Genomic DNA, 17193 nt, shown 5'->3' on the forward strand with positions numbered 1-17193 from the left:
TGAATCCTCAGCTGGGCTGCATTACAACAATGACTACTACCGAGTTTTTTGATCTATCTAGAAAATGAAAGCATGATAACTACATTTTAAAACATTTATCGGCATGGCAACACAAGTGTTGCAATATACAGTTGTGTTCACGTAAAATAGAACCCTAAATCAATGACCAATCATGATGATCACCAAACTGACTGGCTAGTATTATTTAAACTCTTTAGTTGACTGGCCTTTCTCGTGGTGATTGGCATAAAAACAATTGTTGCACTCGTATATTGGGGTTTAAAGTGGGTGTATTGACCATCACAACAATATAGTTTACCAAATGTATATTTAGCAAAATGGCTTTATTGTGTAGTATTTACTGGCATTTCAGCTTGAATCTTGACCAACCACACACGGGACTCGGTAGCAAATACAGCCCCTTTTGGTTCAACAAGTCTGTAGCCTCCCTTGATAGTGATTTTGTAAGTTGTTTCAACATGGAATGGGTGTGTGATTTCATGCTTTGCTGCTTCTTTTCGGAGATCAGCAATATCGTCGTTTACGAGCGTGCTGACAATTTCGACTGGATCCGTGATTGTTTCTGGGTTAGCTGCACACTTTTTTAGCTTTTGTATACGTATTGATTCTTTTTCGTCCTTTTTTGGCAGGGTAGTAGTGACCGATGCATTGTTGCCAGCTACTAAACGAGCCTTTTCTTTGTTGATATTCGTAGTCGAGGCAGGTATCAAAGTATCAAAAGGTAGATTTGAATCAATGCTGATGTTCTTGCACCGCTCCCACATTTTGATATACGATTCCCAATACTCTTTTACAGAGTTATTGACAAGCACCTTGAGTGATTTTGTTTGACCCATATCAATTGTCCCCTTCATCGTTTCAATACCAAACGAAATATATGACTCGTTGTTAAATGTACACGGAGATCGACATACAATGTAATGATTCAAATCAGCATCAAACTTGAATGATCCCTCATACTTTTCGATAGTGTATTCAGCTACAGGCGATCGCTTTCCAAACTCCAACTTTGTAAGAATCGGTTTCAGATTAGCAATCACCAGAGGATGGGGTTCGATACGCCAAACCGGCTTACTCGTTGTAGAGTCTTCTGGCATAGTGAGCTTCCATGGAAATGTGATGGTGACAAATCTAAAATCTTTTCGACTAACGTGTTGCATCACATTGCCCATGATTTCGTCGCCTGCTTTCATCACTTCATCTGCCATTACATACGTACCTTTGAATAGCTCCGTGCTATTTCCTTGCAGCTTCCTATATGCAACTTCCATGGCTGTTTTGGGAGCAGGTATATTGTTTTTTTCTCTTGCTTCGACAGGATGTGGATCATATCCAATAACTGCTGTAGTAACCTCCCATGCTTTGCCATTTACTCGTACCAGCGTCTTCTCTCTTGCACCAGTGTAAGAGATATTAATATGATCAAAAAAAAGATCAGACTCTCTATCTGGAGAAAATTTTATCGTGACATCCTGTGTTGTTCCTGGCGCTACGGTGAATCGCATTGGAAATAGCGAAAAAGCATTGGTCCCAGAATAGTTTATGGCGCCGTATCGTAGTAATGGAAGTCCATTTGAACCTATCATATCTGACAAGACATCTGTTTCGTAGTTTACTACTCGGCGAACAGTGGATAGTGACAAGACAAAGTTGATGGGTATCACGCTTTTGTTGGTTATTTTAAGTACTTTGGTGCTAACATCACCCACGCATGTGTCGTCCATATTTATAGCACCATCAGGAGGATCTAGCGTGACAATAGAAATAGCACCTTTTCCAACAAGCTTGCACTTGATGAGCGATTTCCCACTGAATAGTTCTAGTGAGGCCGAGCACCTCAATGAATCTTTGGGCTCAAATGCAACCTTGATGTTCCCCACTTGGCCTGGCAAGAGGTCGCGTAAATAGTTTATAATTCTAAACGGACCAAAAGGATTCAATCCACTGGCACTCACTTTTATATTTTGATTGGACACGTTTTTAACCGTGATATCTGCGTACTCTTTTTCTCCCACTGCTATACATCCCCAATCATATTCTTCGCCTTGAGGTGGTTCAACAAGTACCAAGTCTGGCTGATGTAGTGGTGCAATGACCTTAAGGTATATGACAGATGCGCCGTCAACTTTTTTTATAGAGTGACCAGATGGATCATTGGGCTCGGCTGCTGGAGCTGTGATGGATACTCCATCAATAAACTGGTCAATACGCGACTGTTCCGAGGTAGTTGGGAAAAGATAGCATGGTACCAGCATAGTGATAATAGGAGATTCCATCTCCACAAGTCGATTGACAAACTCGGAATCTCCATTGAAAATTTCGTTTGTACTGGCTAGAGGCTTGAGTTTTGTACTGGATGGAAATTGATTGACTGCGGTAGATTTGGATAGCTTTGATGCTTCTTTGGTTTCCTTGGCTGGCTTGGTGGGTTTATCTGTTGGCAATGGTTTTGTTTTGCTGAGAGATGACGCTGATATTAAACTTCCTTCTGCGGGTAGCTGTGACGTATTTGAGTGTGGTTTTATAGACTGGTTTCCCTCGGTCTGCTGCTGAGTTAATGGGTTGGCTGAAATGGACAAGTGCCATTTTGATCTAGGTAAGCAGGGCTTCAACACAACTTCAATACTGTGACTACTCATGGGTTTTAATTTTCCAGATTGAGGCCAGATAGTCAAGATTTGTGGATCTTGGGGGGTTAGAACATGATAAAGTTTAAGATGTTGACTCGATTCTTTTGCTGATATTGTATTATGAATCAAACTGGTGTCATGAAGTAGCGAATCGATATCCTTGTCTGGAATAATAGGGATTGCATGTGGCAAGAACGTTGATTCTACTGCAGTTCTGACAGATGGATTTAAGCCAATAGCAGTTGATGAATTAGATAGCGAATGGGGTTGTAAAGCACCAACTTTGCTGTCTTGGATTGCACTCAAGACTGAATCTGGTGCTGATGTGCGCTGCTGCCCAATACTATCAGTGGACTGAAATACTGCCTTTTGATCACTCACTCCAATAACAATAGGGGTTCCAAATTCAAACAAGACGTCATTGCTTGGTGAATTCTCAATAGTGTGATCAAGCACATTACAAGCACGCGACGAAAGCTTATTGCTGGAGCGCTTGAATCTCATCTTATCCACTCCTAGCTGTTGAATAAGCCTAACTCGAGTTTGCCGCCGACTTCCAAAAGCACAAGGACTAAAAGAGATTTGCGAAAATTCGAATTGAGCCAGAGGCTTTACACCAATACCGCTACATCGTATATCAAACTTTCTTGACCATGTGGACTGACATGTAAGCTTAATGTCATACTCGGCTTCTTCTGTAGGCTCAAATTTTACCATTCGTGTGATGGATTGAAGAGGATTTAATGAAATTACATCTTCCGAGCCGTCTTCTGTTTCAAGCGGAACCACAGAAAACGCATCTGTGAATTTTATAAATCGGATTGATTGTGGTAAGGCTGAGGGGTTTGTTATAACTAACGGAAGCTGCTTGGTTTCAAGTGTTGATATCGCACCGAAATTCAGAAATCGAGATTTGTCAATTGATTCTAATCGAACGTCATTATTTGTAATTGTTCCAACAAGTTTTAATGAAATACTTTGTTCAACCCGAGTAGTTGTTTCAACGTATTTCAGTAAAAGGGGAACATTAAAAGGCAGCTTTCCAGAAGCATCCATGGCAGCTCCACAAGAGTCGTATAAAGGTTTAATGGTAAGCCAGACAAAAAAAGGTTCAAATGGCTGAGCAAATGCCATTGCTGGCGAGATTTCAATTTCACCTAAATTGGGAATTTTGACTGGTTTTGAATCTGGGATGTGTCGCAGTTGGTTGTTGTCAACTTCAAACCAGAACTTGAGTGAGATGTTGTTGTGATTGCGAACCATGATTTTATCACGATAAATACCATCAACTACGCATATTTTAAAGTCGAAAAGGTTTTTGTCAATCATAATAGGTGCTGGAATAGACTTGGCGTTACATGTAATAAAAATTGGTTTGATGGTCGGGTTTTCAAACTTGATCACAAATGTAAAGGTGGATTTGTTCCCAGTTGGAATAGAGTTTGTATTGTCCAATAGTTTGGTATTGGATTCTGAATATAAAATAGACACGTACGGAGGTTTAAAATCGACGTTAATGATATGTGATTGATAGCCTGGAAGAACACACTCTTTTCCATGCACATGGAACACGCCATCTGTTTCAATCCAGTTTGTATCAGTGTTGGATACTGACTGTGAGGTTGGCGTATCCATGGGTAAGCCATTAGAGTCGTATAAATGCTCGGATTTTGTCTTTTTGGTAACCTGTGCCAAGGTTTTTTCAAGTGATGATTGTGTCGATACATTATTGACGCTTGCCAGTAGAATCGCATTGTTTTGATTGTCCAATTCTCCGCTATCGGGTACAGACGATTTGCAGTTGGAATTGACAGTTGAAAGTGAATGGGTCGTCCCAGTTTTCAAACACAATGATTCTTTGTATGATTGAGCATGCATGATTTGGTATCCAACACTGATTGCACCAAAATTTGCAAGATCAATGCATGCACTTTGCTGGCTACCAACTACGCAAGATCCAAGATCCAACTCTATTGAATTTTCGTCCTTCATCACTGCAACTGTTTTTTGCTTATATGAAAAAGAAGTTTGTTCAATAAGTTTGTTTGTGTCCATTTTGGCATTGCCAGTATTCGAGTTTCCGTTGCCAATCTTTTCATAAAATTGAACCGTCTTGGCATACTCTCCACCTCCGACTGATGCAATCACTGGTCGACATTTACGAGTACAGCACCCAACAGATACTGAAAAATTCTCGCCCACTTCTGATTCAAAATAGATCTTTGTTAAAGGCATGTCCTGATCAAATCCAAATGATGGCCGAAATACAATTTTCACATCGCAGCTTGTTCCAGCACACAACTTTCCGGGAGGGGAAAATTGTACGTCAAAAAGACTGGATATTTCAATTGGAATGGACAAAAGTTTGAACGAATTGATTCTACCAGAAACATTAGTAATGGTGGCTTTTGCCATGTAAACTTGCTCGGAATCATAGTCGCGAAATATGAACTCGGAGGGAGAAGCACAAAATCCCAAGACGCCTTTTGGAAGATGAGGCTCATGTTTGTTTGGCTTGTAGTTTTTCATTTGTGGCGGAGGATATCTGTTTTGAGTCATCTTGGAAATGTTGCTGACTGGTATCGACAAGTGCGAATCACATAGTACTGTATGCTGTTCATGATTAGAATATGATTTTTTTGTTTGACAATCAGGCTTGTTCATTACAACAGCTGTGTGGTGTATATTACTTTGATCAATATCGGCTAGTGGATCTTTTGGATTTTCAAATACATCCTGTAACCGTGAGTGTGGTCTGGAAACGGCTGCATTGAAGTTGATTGAATCTAGTTTGAGAGACTTGAAATACTTTTCATCGGAAACGCCTTGTCGAGGCTGTCCAAAGTGTTTTTCTTTAAACAATTTAGATGAATCTGGCTTGGTTTGCACGCTTATTTTGCTTTTGCGATACCTGTCCTCCTCGTCGATAAGCTTTTTAAGGATTGTCATTTTTTTTGCTTCTTGCTCTACTCTAACCATTCTCTGTTGCTCGTGCGACTTTGTTTGTTTAAACAAAATATTCTTTTTGATTTGCTGGATAGCATATGATTCTTTAGCTGCAGTTTCTGATATGGATGTACTTGAATCGACTGCATTCAAAGTATTGGCTTTGTTTTTCTTGGTAATTTCAGTATGTTGGCGTATCTTATTGATTCGTTTTGACAGTATTTCCAAAGCCTTTTGCTTTTTCAACTGTGCTTGAGCGTCCTCATCAATCAGTCGTGATTTTTCGGCCTCGATTTTAGCATTTGACTGTGCAAACCGCTTCTGCATCAATTTAGTTTGTTTTTCTTGCTCATTCTCTTGTTGATATAATCGTTCGCAATCAGCAGTCAATTTTTCTGCTTTTTCTTGTTTCGACTTGGCAGCCTTTGCCATCTGCAATCTAACTTTCCGTTTTGCTCTTTGAGCACGATGTTTTGAAATGATTCGCATTTCTATATATTCCTGAACTTCCTCTTGACTCAATTGAATTTCAAAAGGTTTCAATTCCAGCTGATGGCGCTTAAATTCTACAAGATCATTTTGAGCACTTGTGAGGTAACCCTCGACTTCTGAGATTGTGTGTTTTGCATCTGAAATGCATTGAGCGTGGAGTTGGTAATGATCACGCAGCATGCGATACCGTTGATTTCCCATTAGTTTTGGGTTGAATGGAACAATGTGTCGTATATCTATTGCACGCTCTAAAGATGTTTTACTGGAATTTACAGTGGTGGATGGCAGAGTATTCATACTTTCAAGTTGCTGATGACAAGGGATATTGACAAGCACATGCGTTGCTGTTTGAATGATATCCTCTAGCTCCTTGGCAATCTTATCTAAATCCGCGCGTGATTGCTGTCGACTTTCTTTAGTATCAGCCAAAACACTTTGCATTTCATGGATACGATGCTCCATATATAAAATTTCATTGCGAGTCTGTTGAATTTCTGATTTAAGCTCGAGTTTGGATTTCATGGCTTGCATTTGATCCTTTCCTTTGAAAATGGACAAGGCACCATGCCTGTAGTATTTTTCAAGAATTTGAGCTTCTTGAATAGGATCTATTTCCGGGTTTAGTTGATCTAGAGTACTGGACGATAAGTCTGCTGCATTGATGGCATACATATCATTGTCTGACGCATTAAAATTATATCCTTGAAAGATTTCTGAATCAGATATATCGGACAAGTCGTCGTCTGACTTGGAATCGGTTAGCAAGTCGCTATTGTCTAATTCTTGGTCTGAACCATTTTTGTCTAATAGATCTATTTTACCGAGACTGGTACTTTCATCCCCTGCCAATTCAATAAAATCTTGCTCGTGAGGTGGTTGAACTTGATCACTACTGAAGTCTATGTGTTGGTCAAATAAATTTTGATTATGCTCTTCTAAAGAAATTGATTTTTCCTCAGTAGCGAGATTTTGATTGACGACTTTTTCAGGACTCGATGAAAGAGCCTGTGATGAATTTAGTGCCATGGATGAATGATGCTGGCTTTGGGTTTCATAAGTAATGGATGATCTAGCGCTAGACTCTTTTGTTTCAGATAAAGCTGTATCGGTTGTATAAAGTATTATAGTGGTTACAAAGTCAGTTGCCATTAGTGTGTAGACTGACCCACTTAAAAATCGTAGCATGAAATATAACTGCTATATTGTGCCAGTTTATACCTTCTGCATCATTTGGCATGATAGACTCTTCTATACAACGAATAGCCGACTCTATAGGCCTTGCAGTCTTCGCGTCTTTTGGCTCTGACGATATGGATGTGGTGACGGTCGTAGAAATAGCGGGTGTTGGTTCACCTACAGGTATAGCACACACATTGACACTACGAGGAAGTGCAGGGAGTGAGCCTGGCTTTGGATTATCGAGCAAGGTTGCATGAGTATTATTCATATATATTAGCGTTTAGAATCTATCTTTTGAGCTAAGCGGAGTCTGGCTTAATCGAGTGTCTTGGAGTCCAAGTTGTGACAAGCTACGCGAAATATCTAATCTGGATCGACTACAATTTCAACATATGAACCAATGGGTCAGAATATTAGTATTCTTGAGTTGAATGTATAATTTAGTAAGCAGAGCGACTGAAATGCTACAAACTGAATCAAAGTTCATTTACCATATAGAGGCTGTACATTTGTATCGAGTGCATCGTATACTACATTAATTGCAGCTCTATTCATGTAAAATGTAGTACTGAATAGGGGTGCCAGTGTGATACTAAAGCTAATTCATGGTTTAATACCATCTAGCGGCATACATGCTATTGTTTATGTATCTCAAAGCTCTCACATTGCAATAAAATGTATCGATTGCTTTTATCAGCTGTACAAGCAGTCTTTCAAACTCGTTTTGGGCAATCGGATTGAACAGGGTCACGAACCTGGTGCAATCAGTTTACAAGTACTTTACATCTGACAAAGAATGCATTATTTCATATATACAGTAGATCATGTTGATTGTTCATTTTCAGCTTTCTGGATGTTTCCCTGTACTAGAAACATCAGAATCAACACATTGGCACAAGCAATATAGGATAGTAATGGGTTGAACTTAGAGGTCATGGTGTATGGTATAATAGCAAATCGGCGGGTTTGGTGGCTTAGTTTCAAGTATAAGGGGTATTAGTATGGCTCGAGGCTAGCCATGCATAGTATTGACAGGGTGCATGATAAATTGGATGTTAGCACATCACGAGGATAGCTTGATAAAAGGAGAGTTGAACAGACAGGTTGCATGATGATCATGCGGGCAACGAAACCGCGTTCCACGAAGACTGAAGCATACTTGCTAGTATTTCGTAGTGGTCACGCAGACTAATGTTATAGAATCACATGCTCAATTATAAAGCAATGGCTAATCCAGTTATAAGCTTGACTAGGTTTCTACAAAACAATCCAGTTTGTCAGTATTTTGAAAGATATTTGTTTAAACGTTGGTTTATCTGGCTCAAATTTGAACATCATGTCCAGCCATCATCACTATAGCAGGATGAACAGCATTGCTAGTCTTGACCACGAAAATGACGATCATCTGTGTTGCATGAGTGTTGGTACTTCCCAGCACACTCCAACAAGTCCTGCCGCTTTGAGTCCTATCCTCGCTGGAGATGTAAATATCGCGGGAGCAGCCATTGTGGGTAGATCCAAGCATTCAGCCTCCACTCTCCAAGCTGCCAGTGGTCATGCACCTTCACCGGCTGCTTCTTTGTCAATGGGTTCTGGTCATAATCGAACTTGGTCTACGGATACAGGAGTGGGCAGTCAGGTTGACAGCACCACTGACAGTATAATTGGACAGAACAGCGACCGAGTAACAACTCACCCTAACCCTACTACTGTTTCTACCCGTAGTCGCACATTGTCCATGTATGCCAACCACAGCTATCCCAGTACCATGGTGCCTTATTCTGAACTAGCAGAGTCTTGCATTTAAATACATTCAATTAGTGCATTGACAGAAAGGACTGCGCCTTTCTCACTGTCAATGTACATAAACCATGGCTGATCCTACTAGTTTTTGTTGGCCCAATCTCTCCATTCATTACTCTATTTCATCAATGAAAGCACATATTTTTTTGTCAGTTTTTCATTGGCAATAGGAGTAAGCTGTTGATGGTGAGTTGATTTGCAGATGATCCTATTCTGTGCAGATTTGACACATTCCAGCAAGACATGAGTATGAATGCAAACTAGTCCTTTAACCCATAAGAAAGCTTGCTGCATATGCATTGCCTGTATTTTCAATCTGGTCGCTAGCAGGCTTTGGGACTACCAAACTAATACTTTATGTATACATACACATCTGTATCTTGCAGATACAAAGCATTAGAAACAGTGCACTAACAGTCTGCCCGAGTATTAAGCTGGTGTGGAACCAACGACGGACATATGTACAGAATGCGAAAGAGTGGAGAAGCAGACATGGATCAAGTCAATGGACCACCAGTTTCAACTGCCATTATCAGTCACTAAACTTCATAGCAGATGATCCGCAAAATAGCTTTTGTATTGCTGCACCAGGAAACAAGGGATCGTTATTGCGGTCGATTTGTATAAATATAAATCCGAATAGATTTTATTCAATCCATCATTCATCATCAATAGCTACCATTATGCCAGTCACTACTTCCTTTGTACCCGTCAGTCCTACTTCTGACTTTCCTATTCAAAACATTCCATTTGGTATCATCACTACTGCTGCTAATGTATGTTATTAATCCTGATTGCTGCAGTTGATCTGTCATCATTGGTATTCAATCATCATGCTGATCTATAATATGTTTATCTACTGAAGCCTACTCCTCGTCCTGCCACTGCCATTGGTGACTATGCCGTTGATCTGAGTGTCCTTGCCAATGCTGGTCTGTTCACTGGTCCTTTGCTGGCTCATCATGCCAAATCTGTTTTTTCCCAGGTAAAGCATTATTATGATTTTACAGCTGTAGCTCGTTGCTATTCGCCTTTGGCAATCAATGTCTAAATTGTATCGACTCGATTCATAACCATCCATTTTCAATTATCAACAGACCAGCCTTAATGCTTTTATGGGAATGGGACGTCCAGTCTGGCGTGAGGCCCGTCAAACCTTGCAGACTCTTTTAGCTGCTACTGGCGAAGCTGGTGCTGCTCTGAGAGATAACAAGGCTCTCTGCGATCAAGCGCTTATTCCTCTTTCATCTGTTCAGTCACACATGCCTGCTACTATTGGCGACTACACTGACTTTTATGCATCCAAGGAACATGCTACAAACGTTGGCGTCATGTTCCGTGGCAAGGAAAATGCTCTTATGCCCAACTGGTAATTCTATTTAAACGAGATCATATAGAATGGAATTCCTGTCCTATCTTGCAGTCATTCCCCTATTTTGCTTTGAATAGCCAATGGCAAGATAGTCGTTGCACTTTTCTATTACAAATTGATTGAACTGCTTCTTTAATGCATCCTCAATCCTTTTTTCAAACACAACGTCCATCATATGATGCACGCACTATAGTTTTGAACCTGTTCCTTCCCCTGTGGTATAGCGATACGTTGTACAATTGCCAAGTTTGAAACCGTATTTATGTATTGCAATCCAGATATTGGTTACTGTTGTCAAACTATAAACTTTTCTTTGTATCCTAAAATCTCATGCATTCGCGTTCTAGTGAACAATCATTGCAGTCTTGAACGCAACTGTTGTTTGCGTGCCAGTCACCCAATGCTTACTCGTAATACTCAGTCTGAGAACACAATATCTAGTATATTTGGTATCCCTATCAGTGCTTCATTTTACATGAATATGGCTGTAAATGAGATCTTTCAACTGATGATTTGCCATGCTATTTACCATTTTAATTTCCACTAATAATTTTACATTTTTCCGTCGCTGACTGTTGTTTCTATTCAGGCTGCATCTTCCCGTTGGCTATCATGGCCGTGCTTCATCCGTTGTTATCAGCGGCACTCCTCTTCGTCGTCCATGTGGTCTTGTTCTCAACCAGGCGACCAAAGTTCCCGAGTTTACTCCTTCCAAGAAGATGGATATTGAACTTGAAGTTGTAAGTGATTTAATCTTGAACATTGAACACTGTCAATTATTTTGGTTGTTTTGTACCAACATAGTGTATATCTTTCTATCAAAAGGCCTTTTTTGTTGGTGTTGGAAACACTCTTGGCGATCGAGTTGAGATTGCACAAGCCGATGAGCATATTTTCGGCATGGTTCTTATGAACGACTGGAGTGGTAAGTCCTGATTTTATTCAATTTCTGATTTGTTTCTTGCCATTTCTAACCAGTATCGTCGACTTTGCAGCTCGTGATATTCAAGTGTTTGAATATGTTCCACTGGGTCCTTTCCTTGGAAAGGTAGCTTGCTCAGATGACTTGCTAGACTCTAAATTTGTCCGTCTTGTATTTTAATATGCATTGTTTTGAATGTGCTTGTAAATATAGAACTTTGGCACCACCATTTCTCCATGGATCGTGACTCTTGATGCTCTTGAAGAAGCTCGTGTTGAGCAACCTCTTCAGGTACAATTTGCTTTTTAAATATTAGACTCTTGCAATATAAATATGCATTTTGACCATTTGTATTTAATCATGTAGGAACCTGTCCCATCTCAATACCTTTTGGACAATCCAAAAAGCAAGAACGCTTTTGATATTGCCTTGGAAGTTGAACTTAAGCGTGAGTTGTATGGGTTGGTGACTATTTGATGCTTGTTATACTCGATCTTTGCCCAGTTGACCCATTCCATATGAAAACAACTTTTTTTGATCACCATAGCCAAGGGTGAAAAAGAGTCGACTGTTATCTGCAAATCCAACCTCAAGTACATGTACTGGACATTCAAGCAACAGCTTGCTCATCACACTGTCAATGGTTGCAATATGAGGTCTGGCGATCTTTGCGGTAGTGGTACCATTAGTGGACAGACCACTGACAGCTATGGAAGTCTGCTCGAACTCACCTATAATGGTACAAAACCAATGACACTCAAGAATGGTGTTGTCCGTTCCTTCCTAGAGGACGGCGATGAAGTCATTATCCGTGGATCTGCTCATGCTGGTACTGTTGACGGCAAGCCTGTTCGTCTTGGATTCGGTCAGACTGCTGGCGTTCTTCTTCCTACCTCTTACGGCACCAGTGGACCTGTTTAAACTAGCAACAAAAGGGCATGAAGATGGAAAGATAAAATGAAAAATTGTCAATCATCAATGTGTATCATGCTTTTAGAAACTGATCAAGAGAACTGTGAGTACTGTAACATTTCAGGACTTTCCAAACACGCATCTTATTCCAGACAGCACTCTTGCTCAGAGTAGCAGTCTGATTAAACATGGCTTACCAATCTTTCAACACATGTCGCGCAGATTGGAACGAGACTAAACTACTCCACATTGTCCATTCTTGAACCCTGCATAAAATGGTTTGGATAGAATAAAGAATGGGTTCGTTTCTCGAGCAATTTCAGACACTGAGGGATTGAGATGTCGATTGAAAAGGCCATCCATTTGTATTGGAAAAGCAACACACATTCAACTATTGTTTATTCCAGAGCAAAATGGTCGATTCAAGATAAATACGTGCTTTATTTTACGTGAATATGGATTTAAATTTGATTACTGTAAAAACATGCCAACCTATTCATCGTATCAGCCCGTAAACAGGTCTCATCAACCCAAATCTCAAAAGCTTCTAGTAAGTGACAAACAAAAGAGGGTTGAGGTAGTGAGAGGTACATGCCAAACTGTGTCCAAGCCAACATCACATCACCAATGCCATTGTAAATCGACACAAGAGCAACATATGAACGAAGCACGACTGTTGCAAATACCAAAACATCAACTGCATATCTCAAAGGCCCAGAACTGTAGAGGTATACTTGCTTTACCTTTAAATAACACGCACCAAAGATTAGAGAATATAGGCGAGGATAGAAATGGTACTAGCAAACCATATCAAAAGTGTGGTCTACTACAGCTATCGCGCTCTGACAAGTTTGTTTACAAGCCTAGAGACAAGAGTCAGAATACATACACATTAGATACCAGTCCACCTCTTGTTCAGATCGATACCAACACTCATACTAAATCAAATCAGCTCATCAGACATCGATCCCCACGAGAAGCTTACCGACTAAAGCAATCTCATGGCCCTAATTTGCTTGACAAGCCACCCTGTAGAAATGTGCAATCATTGGCTCAAGAAAATATACAAAGTGCACAGACTTTGTTTGATCCAGACGCCTGGAAACGATTCAAGATGCTTTCTCGGATGGAATCTAATCCGTCACGTACATTATCTATAGTGCCTATTACACAGCCTGCCTTTCCAGCCAATCCTTCATACTTACTGCCAATTGAATCTAATAACGAGAAAAAAACACTGGAGCAACATGTAGGTTTATTACAAGACCGCGATGCATTCATGAGCACAACTGTCCATAATTTAATCTACGCGACGGGTTGGGAAGTCGAGGCCGCACGTCAAAGATACATATATTTAAACAGTACAGCCAGAGGAATAATGGGGTCTTTGTCCAAAGTCCAGCTTGAACAGTGTATAAAATAAAAATCAAGGCAGTCAAGCTTAAATACGTTTATTTTGAAAATGTGATGTTTCATTCGTTTTAGATGGCTAATTTGCTAGATGTAAAGAGCTGGTCTACACAATACATCAGAGTCATAAATTAATCAATCTCTAGTAATACTTGCCCAATCCACCACTCCACGCCCTTTGGATTTTAAATACTCATTTGCCTTTGAGAAATGTTTGCATCCAAACCATCCGCCTTTGTTTGCACCCAGCGGTGATGGATGAGTAGCCTTTAATACCAAGTGTTTCTTCTTATCAACAACAGTTCCCTTTTTTTGAGCGAATCCTCCCCATAGCATAAACACCACTCCCTGATTGTTCTTGTTGATGTAGGCAATAATGGCATCGGTAAATTTTAACCAGCCGCATTTTGCATGCGAGTTTGGTTCAGATTGACGAACGGTTAGCGAGGCATTAAGAAGAAGAACGCCTTGCTGACACCACGAATTGAGGTAGCCATGAGATGGACGTTTGAATACATCGAGACCAAGATCAGATTCAAGCTCTTTGTAAATATTTATGAGTGATGGGGGGATTGAAACACCTTTTTGAACAGAAAAGCACTGTCCATGAGCTTGATGGAGACCATGGTACGGATCTAAATGATTTAGTTTTGAAAAAATTGGAGCATGGTTTGAAACCCACAATCAGCCATGGTCAATTCACAAGGCTGGTTTAAAATATTGTAACGAGTAAATCAATTGACTTGCCTTGTCCGATAATCACAACTTTAATCTTTTTGAGTGGACACTGAGTGAAGCTGTAAATATTCTCAAGTAGAGGAAATATTACCTTTTTGGCATCTCTTTCAGCTTGTAAAAACCTTTTTATCTAATTAAAAGAGCAGTTATGGAATGCAAAGTCATATTTCAACCATTAGTGTCTGAATCTATAAGTTTGGCACCTGAGATGCTTGTCCAATAAAGGATTGAGATGAAAGTTTGTGATCTTACATTCAAGAAATAGGCAGACTCCATTTCAGAGCGAAAGGCATTGAACCAGTCGTCTGGCATAGTAGTTATTTCCAATTGTAACAATGGTTGAGTTTCAGACAACTTGTTTGCCAGGACTGTATCATCAGCAGTCACTTTTTCAGTATCGGACGGATTGATGTTTTCCGAGTCGGTCAGTCGTCGGATTTTCGCATCCGACTCAAGCCTGGGAGGGTCTGTGCGTTTTTTGGTGATCGTCATGCTAGTATTTGGTTTAGTGTCGACAGAGTCAACTCCAGCATCCAACTTTGTTTCTGTGTTCAAGGGCTTTGCAGGATCTTTCTTGAAGTAGTCTGTGATGTACATGTTTGGTCAGAAGAGTTTGTAACAGCAGATTTGTGGTTACAAACCGAATCAGTTTTGGTGATTGTGGCGGTTGAAACGTGCACTGAAATTTTACACTTTGTTACAATACATTAGATGAGTCTTGCTCAGAATCATGATGGTGACAATACACTCTGTAAATTAGATACTAGACTGAGCATTTCTCCAGAGACTCTGCTTACTACTGTTGAAGTTCAAGACAGCTCTAAACCGAGCTTTTTTACTAAACCCGCTGAAAAATTGGCTCACTTGGATGGCTTACGAGGTATTGCTGCTCTCTGGGTTTGGTTCATCCATTTTGTTCCCTACATCTCCAAATCATTGCTTCCAGTAAGTCTACATTTCTGCTATCGATCGTTGACACTCTTGTGGTTTCAATCCTGTTTGTATGCTTTATATTTTTGCGCTTTAAAGCATGGTTAAATCCAATATTTTGTGGCTAAATTTGATTGTGGTTCCGACTGATTGTAGTCGAGTGTTGGCAAGGTTGACTAAACCGTTATTTTTTATTGGTATAGTTTCTATTAGGCTATCAAAAGTGGAATGCCAGGTAATTGGCTTTAATGACCTGTGTTGAAATTTACTATTCATGTCATATATTGCATTGCACCCTAAAAACAGTATTTACACCATTTGGAATCGATATCACTGATTTTTAGTATTTTTACACATCAATATTACATTTAGTGTTTCCATTTTTTTTATCCTTAGTGGGCGAGTCATCAGTCTTTCAGTACTAAAATCAGGCAACGTTCGACAGCTGGTATCCTGCGTGATCCGTCGCCCGTTTCGACTTGGACTTCCAGTCATTAGCATAATGATGATGGATTACTTTGTTTTTAAAAATTGTAAGTTTTACCAATATCTCATTCTATGAGTGTAGTAGCTAATCCTATATTATTTTGAATATTCAATGCATTTAGATAAAATCAGTTCTTTTAGCGAGACGATACTGACTCCTATTTGGTTTCTGGTATGTTTTTCAAACGTGTTGTGTAGTTGCAGATATTCAAAACTAATCTGCTTTAAACCTAAACACTTTTAATCTAGTTTGATAATTCTATGCGTCCAAGCAACATCACATACTCTGTCTGGACAATTTCTTACGAATATCAATATTCCAACATGCTTTACGCACTCACACTTGTGATTATGCAATTTCCTCAAGCTGACTCGACTAGATATGTTATTCTCGGATTGGCTTATTTGTGGTTTCAGATCACACACAACTGGATGTCACATTTTGTAGCTGGATTATTTCTGGCAGATTTATCACTTCATGGATATTTGAATCGATTTCGTCAGTGGAAATTTTCTACACTGGTTCAGATTGGAGCGTTTCTGCTTAGTGTAGTGATTGCCTTTGACTACTCATTTCTTCCATACTCGGTACTTATTGATAAGTTTGTTTGCGCCAATCTCTATCAAAATGGAAAGCAAGGCGTTACTAATAGTGGATGGAAAGAGAGTTTTGTGGTATTCGTATTCTGCTTTACAGTCATGTTCTGCATTGAAACCTCTACATGGCTTCAGCGATTCTTCTCTCATCGCATATTCGTCTTTCTCGGACGCATTTCTTTCACATTGTATCTGCTGCACGTGTACTGGTTGAATGTTTTTGCACTCAAGTTTAACAACTACATCAAAGTGGTTTTTGTTGACTGTCCCGAGCTGGGAGTCTGTGTGTCTTTTGTAACATCGACTTGCTTGTTGACTTTGGTTTCCTACTTGCTTATACCAATCATTGATACACCTAGTATATGGGCTGGAAAATGGGTTGAGCGGGCTTTAACCGAGGAATGGACTGTTGCTGGTATATTAACGTGGTGGAAGCAACTGCCCAGATCTCTGCTGGGCTATGTACAGTTTGTTTTGAAAGAATGGTATACTGTGATTATGTGGGCTGTTGGATTATTTACTTGGATGGCTGAAGTTCAAAAAGTGTACATTTTTAAATATTTTTTTACAACTTCAAAGTATTCCAAAGTAGATGCTTCTTGATTTGCCGCCAATCTATAAGCCATTCACTTCAAAAATCCTACTTCCTATCCGCTTTTAAATGAATAAATCATTAAACCCACCTGATTTTGTACTTTGAATGTACAATACTCGAAAAGAGCCTGATGACCGGTTACGTTATCAACATATCCTAG

The 17193-nt window shown here is 39.8% G+C and overlaps 6 protein-coding genes across 6 annotated transcripts; 4 read left to right on the forward strand and 2 right to left on the reverse strand.

The window, feature by feature from the left end:
* Positions 1-344: 344 nt before the first annotated feature.
* On the reverse strand, positions 345-7536 carry BATDEDRAFT_24072 (uncharacterized protein; the record flags this gene model as incomplete). Its single annotated transcript, XM_006677841.1, has 2 exons — positions 345-7189; positions 7308-7536. 2 exons carry the CDS (start codon positions 7534-7536, stop codon positions 345-347), a joined length of 7074 nt encoding a protein of 2357 aa, XP_006677904.1.
* Positions 7537-8604: 1068 nt separating this feature from the next.
* BATDEDRAFT_24073 (uncharacterized protein) lies at positions 8605-9075 on the forward strand (the record flags this gene model as incomplete). Its single annotated transcript, XM_006677842.1, has 1 exon — positions 8605-9075. One exon carries the CDS (start codon positions 8605-8607, stop codon positions 9073-9075), a length of 471 nt encoding a protein of 156 aa, XP_006677905.1.
* A 679-nt stretch (positions 9076-9754) lies between these two features.
* On the forward strand, positions 9755-12286 carry BATDEDRAFT_10767 (uncharacterized protein; the record flags this gene model as incomplete). Its single annotated transcript, XM_006677698.1, has 9 exons — positions 9755-9847; positions 9937-10056; positions 10169-10440; positions 11033-11183; positions 11269-11368; positions 11439-11491; positions 11579-11656; positions 11732-11813; positions 11913-12286. The coding sequence occupies 9 exons, from the start codon at positions 9755-9757 to the stop codon at positions 12284-12286; spliced, it is 1323 nt and encodes a 440-aa protein (XP_006677761.1).
* Positions 12287-12761: 475 nt separating this feature from the next.
* On the forward strand, positions 12762-13700 carry BATDEDRAFT_24075 (uncharacterized protein; the record flags this gene model as incomplete). Its single annotated transcript, XM_006677843.1, has 1 exon — positions 12762-13700. One exon carries the CDS (start codon positions 12762-12764, stop codon positions 13698-13700), a length of 939 nt encoding a protein of 312 aa, XP_006677906.1.
* A 35-nt stretch (positions 13701-13735) lies between these two features.
* Positions 13736-15013, reverse strand: BATDEDRAFT_16329 (uracil-DNA glycosylase). The gene is made up of 3 exons (XM_006677723.1): positions 14678-15013; positions 14435-14555; positions 13736-14322 (listed from the first exon to the last, which is right to left on the reverse strand). Exons 1-3 carry the CDS (start codon positions 14915-14917, stop codon positions 13823-13825), a joined length of 861 nt encoding a protein of 286 aa, XP_006677786.1. The 5' UTR covers positions 14918-15013; the 3' UTR covers positions 13736-13822.
* A 123-nt stretch (positions 15014-15136) lies between these two features.
* Positions 15137-17102, forward strand: BATDEDRAFT_87505 (uncharacterized protein; the record flags this gene model as incomplete). Its single annotated transcript, XM_006678074.1, has 5 exons — positions 15137-15370; positions 15559-15590; positions 15752-15888; positions 15964-16013; positions 16091-17102. The coding sequence occupies 5 exons, from the start codon at positions 15137-15139 to the stop codon at positions 17039-17041; spliced, it is 1404 nt and encodes a 467-aa protein (XP_006678137.1). The 3' UTR covers positions 17042-17102.
* Positions 17103-17193: the final 91 nt, after the last annotated feature.

Source organism: Batrachochytrium dendrobatidis, assembly GCF_000203795.2.
Source record: "Batrachochytrium dendrobatidis JAM81 unplaced genomic scaffold BATDEscaffold_4, whole genome shotgun sequence".
NCBI classification, from domain to species: Eukaryota; Fungi; Chytridiomycota; class Chytridiomycetes; order Rhizophydiales; genus Batrachochytrium; species Batrachochytrium dendrobatidis.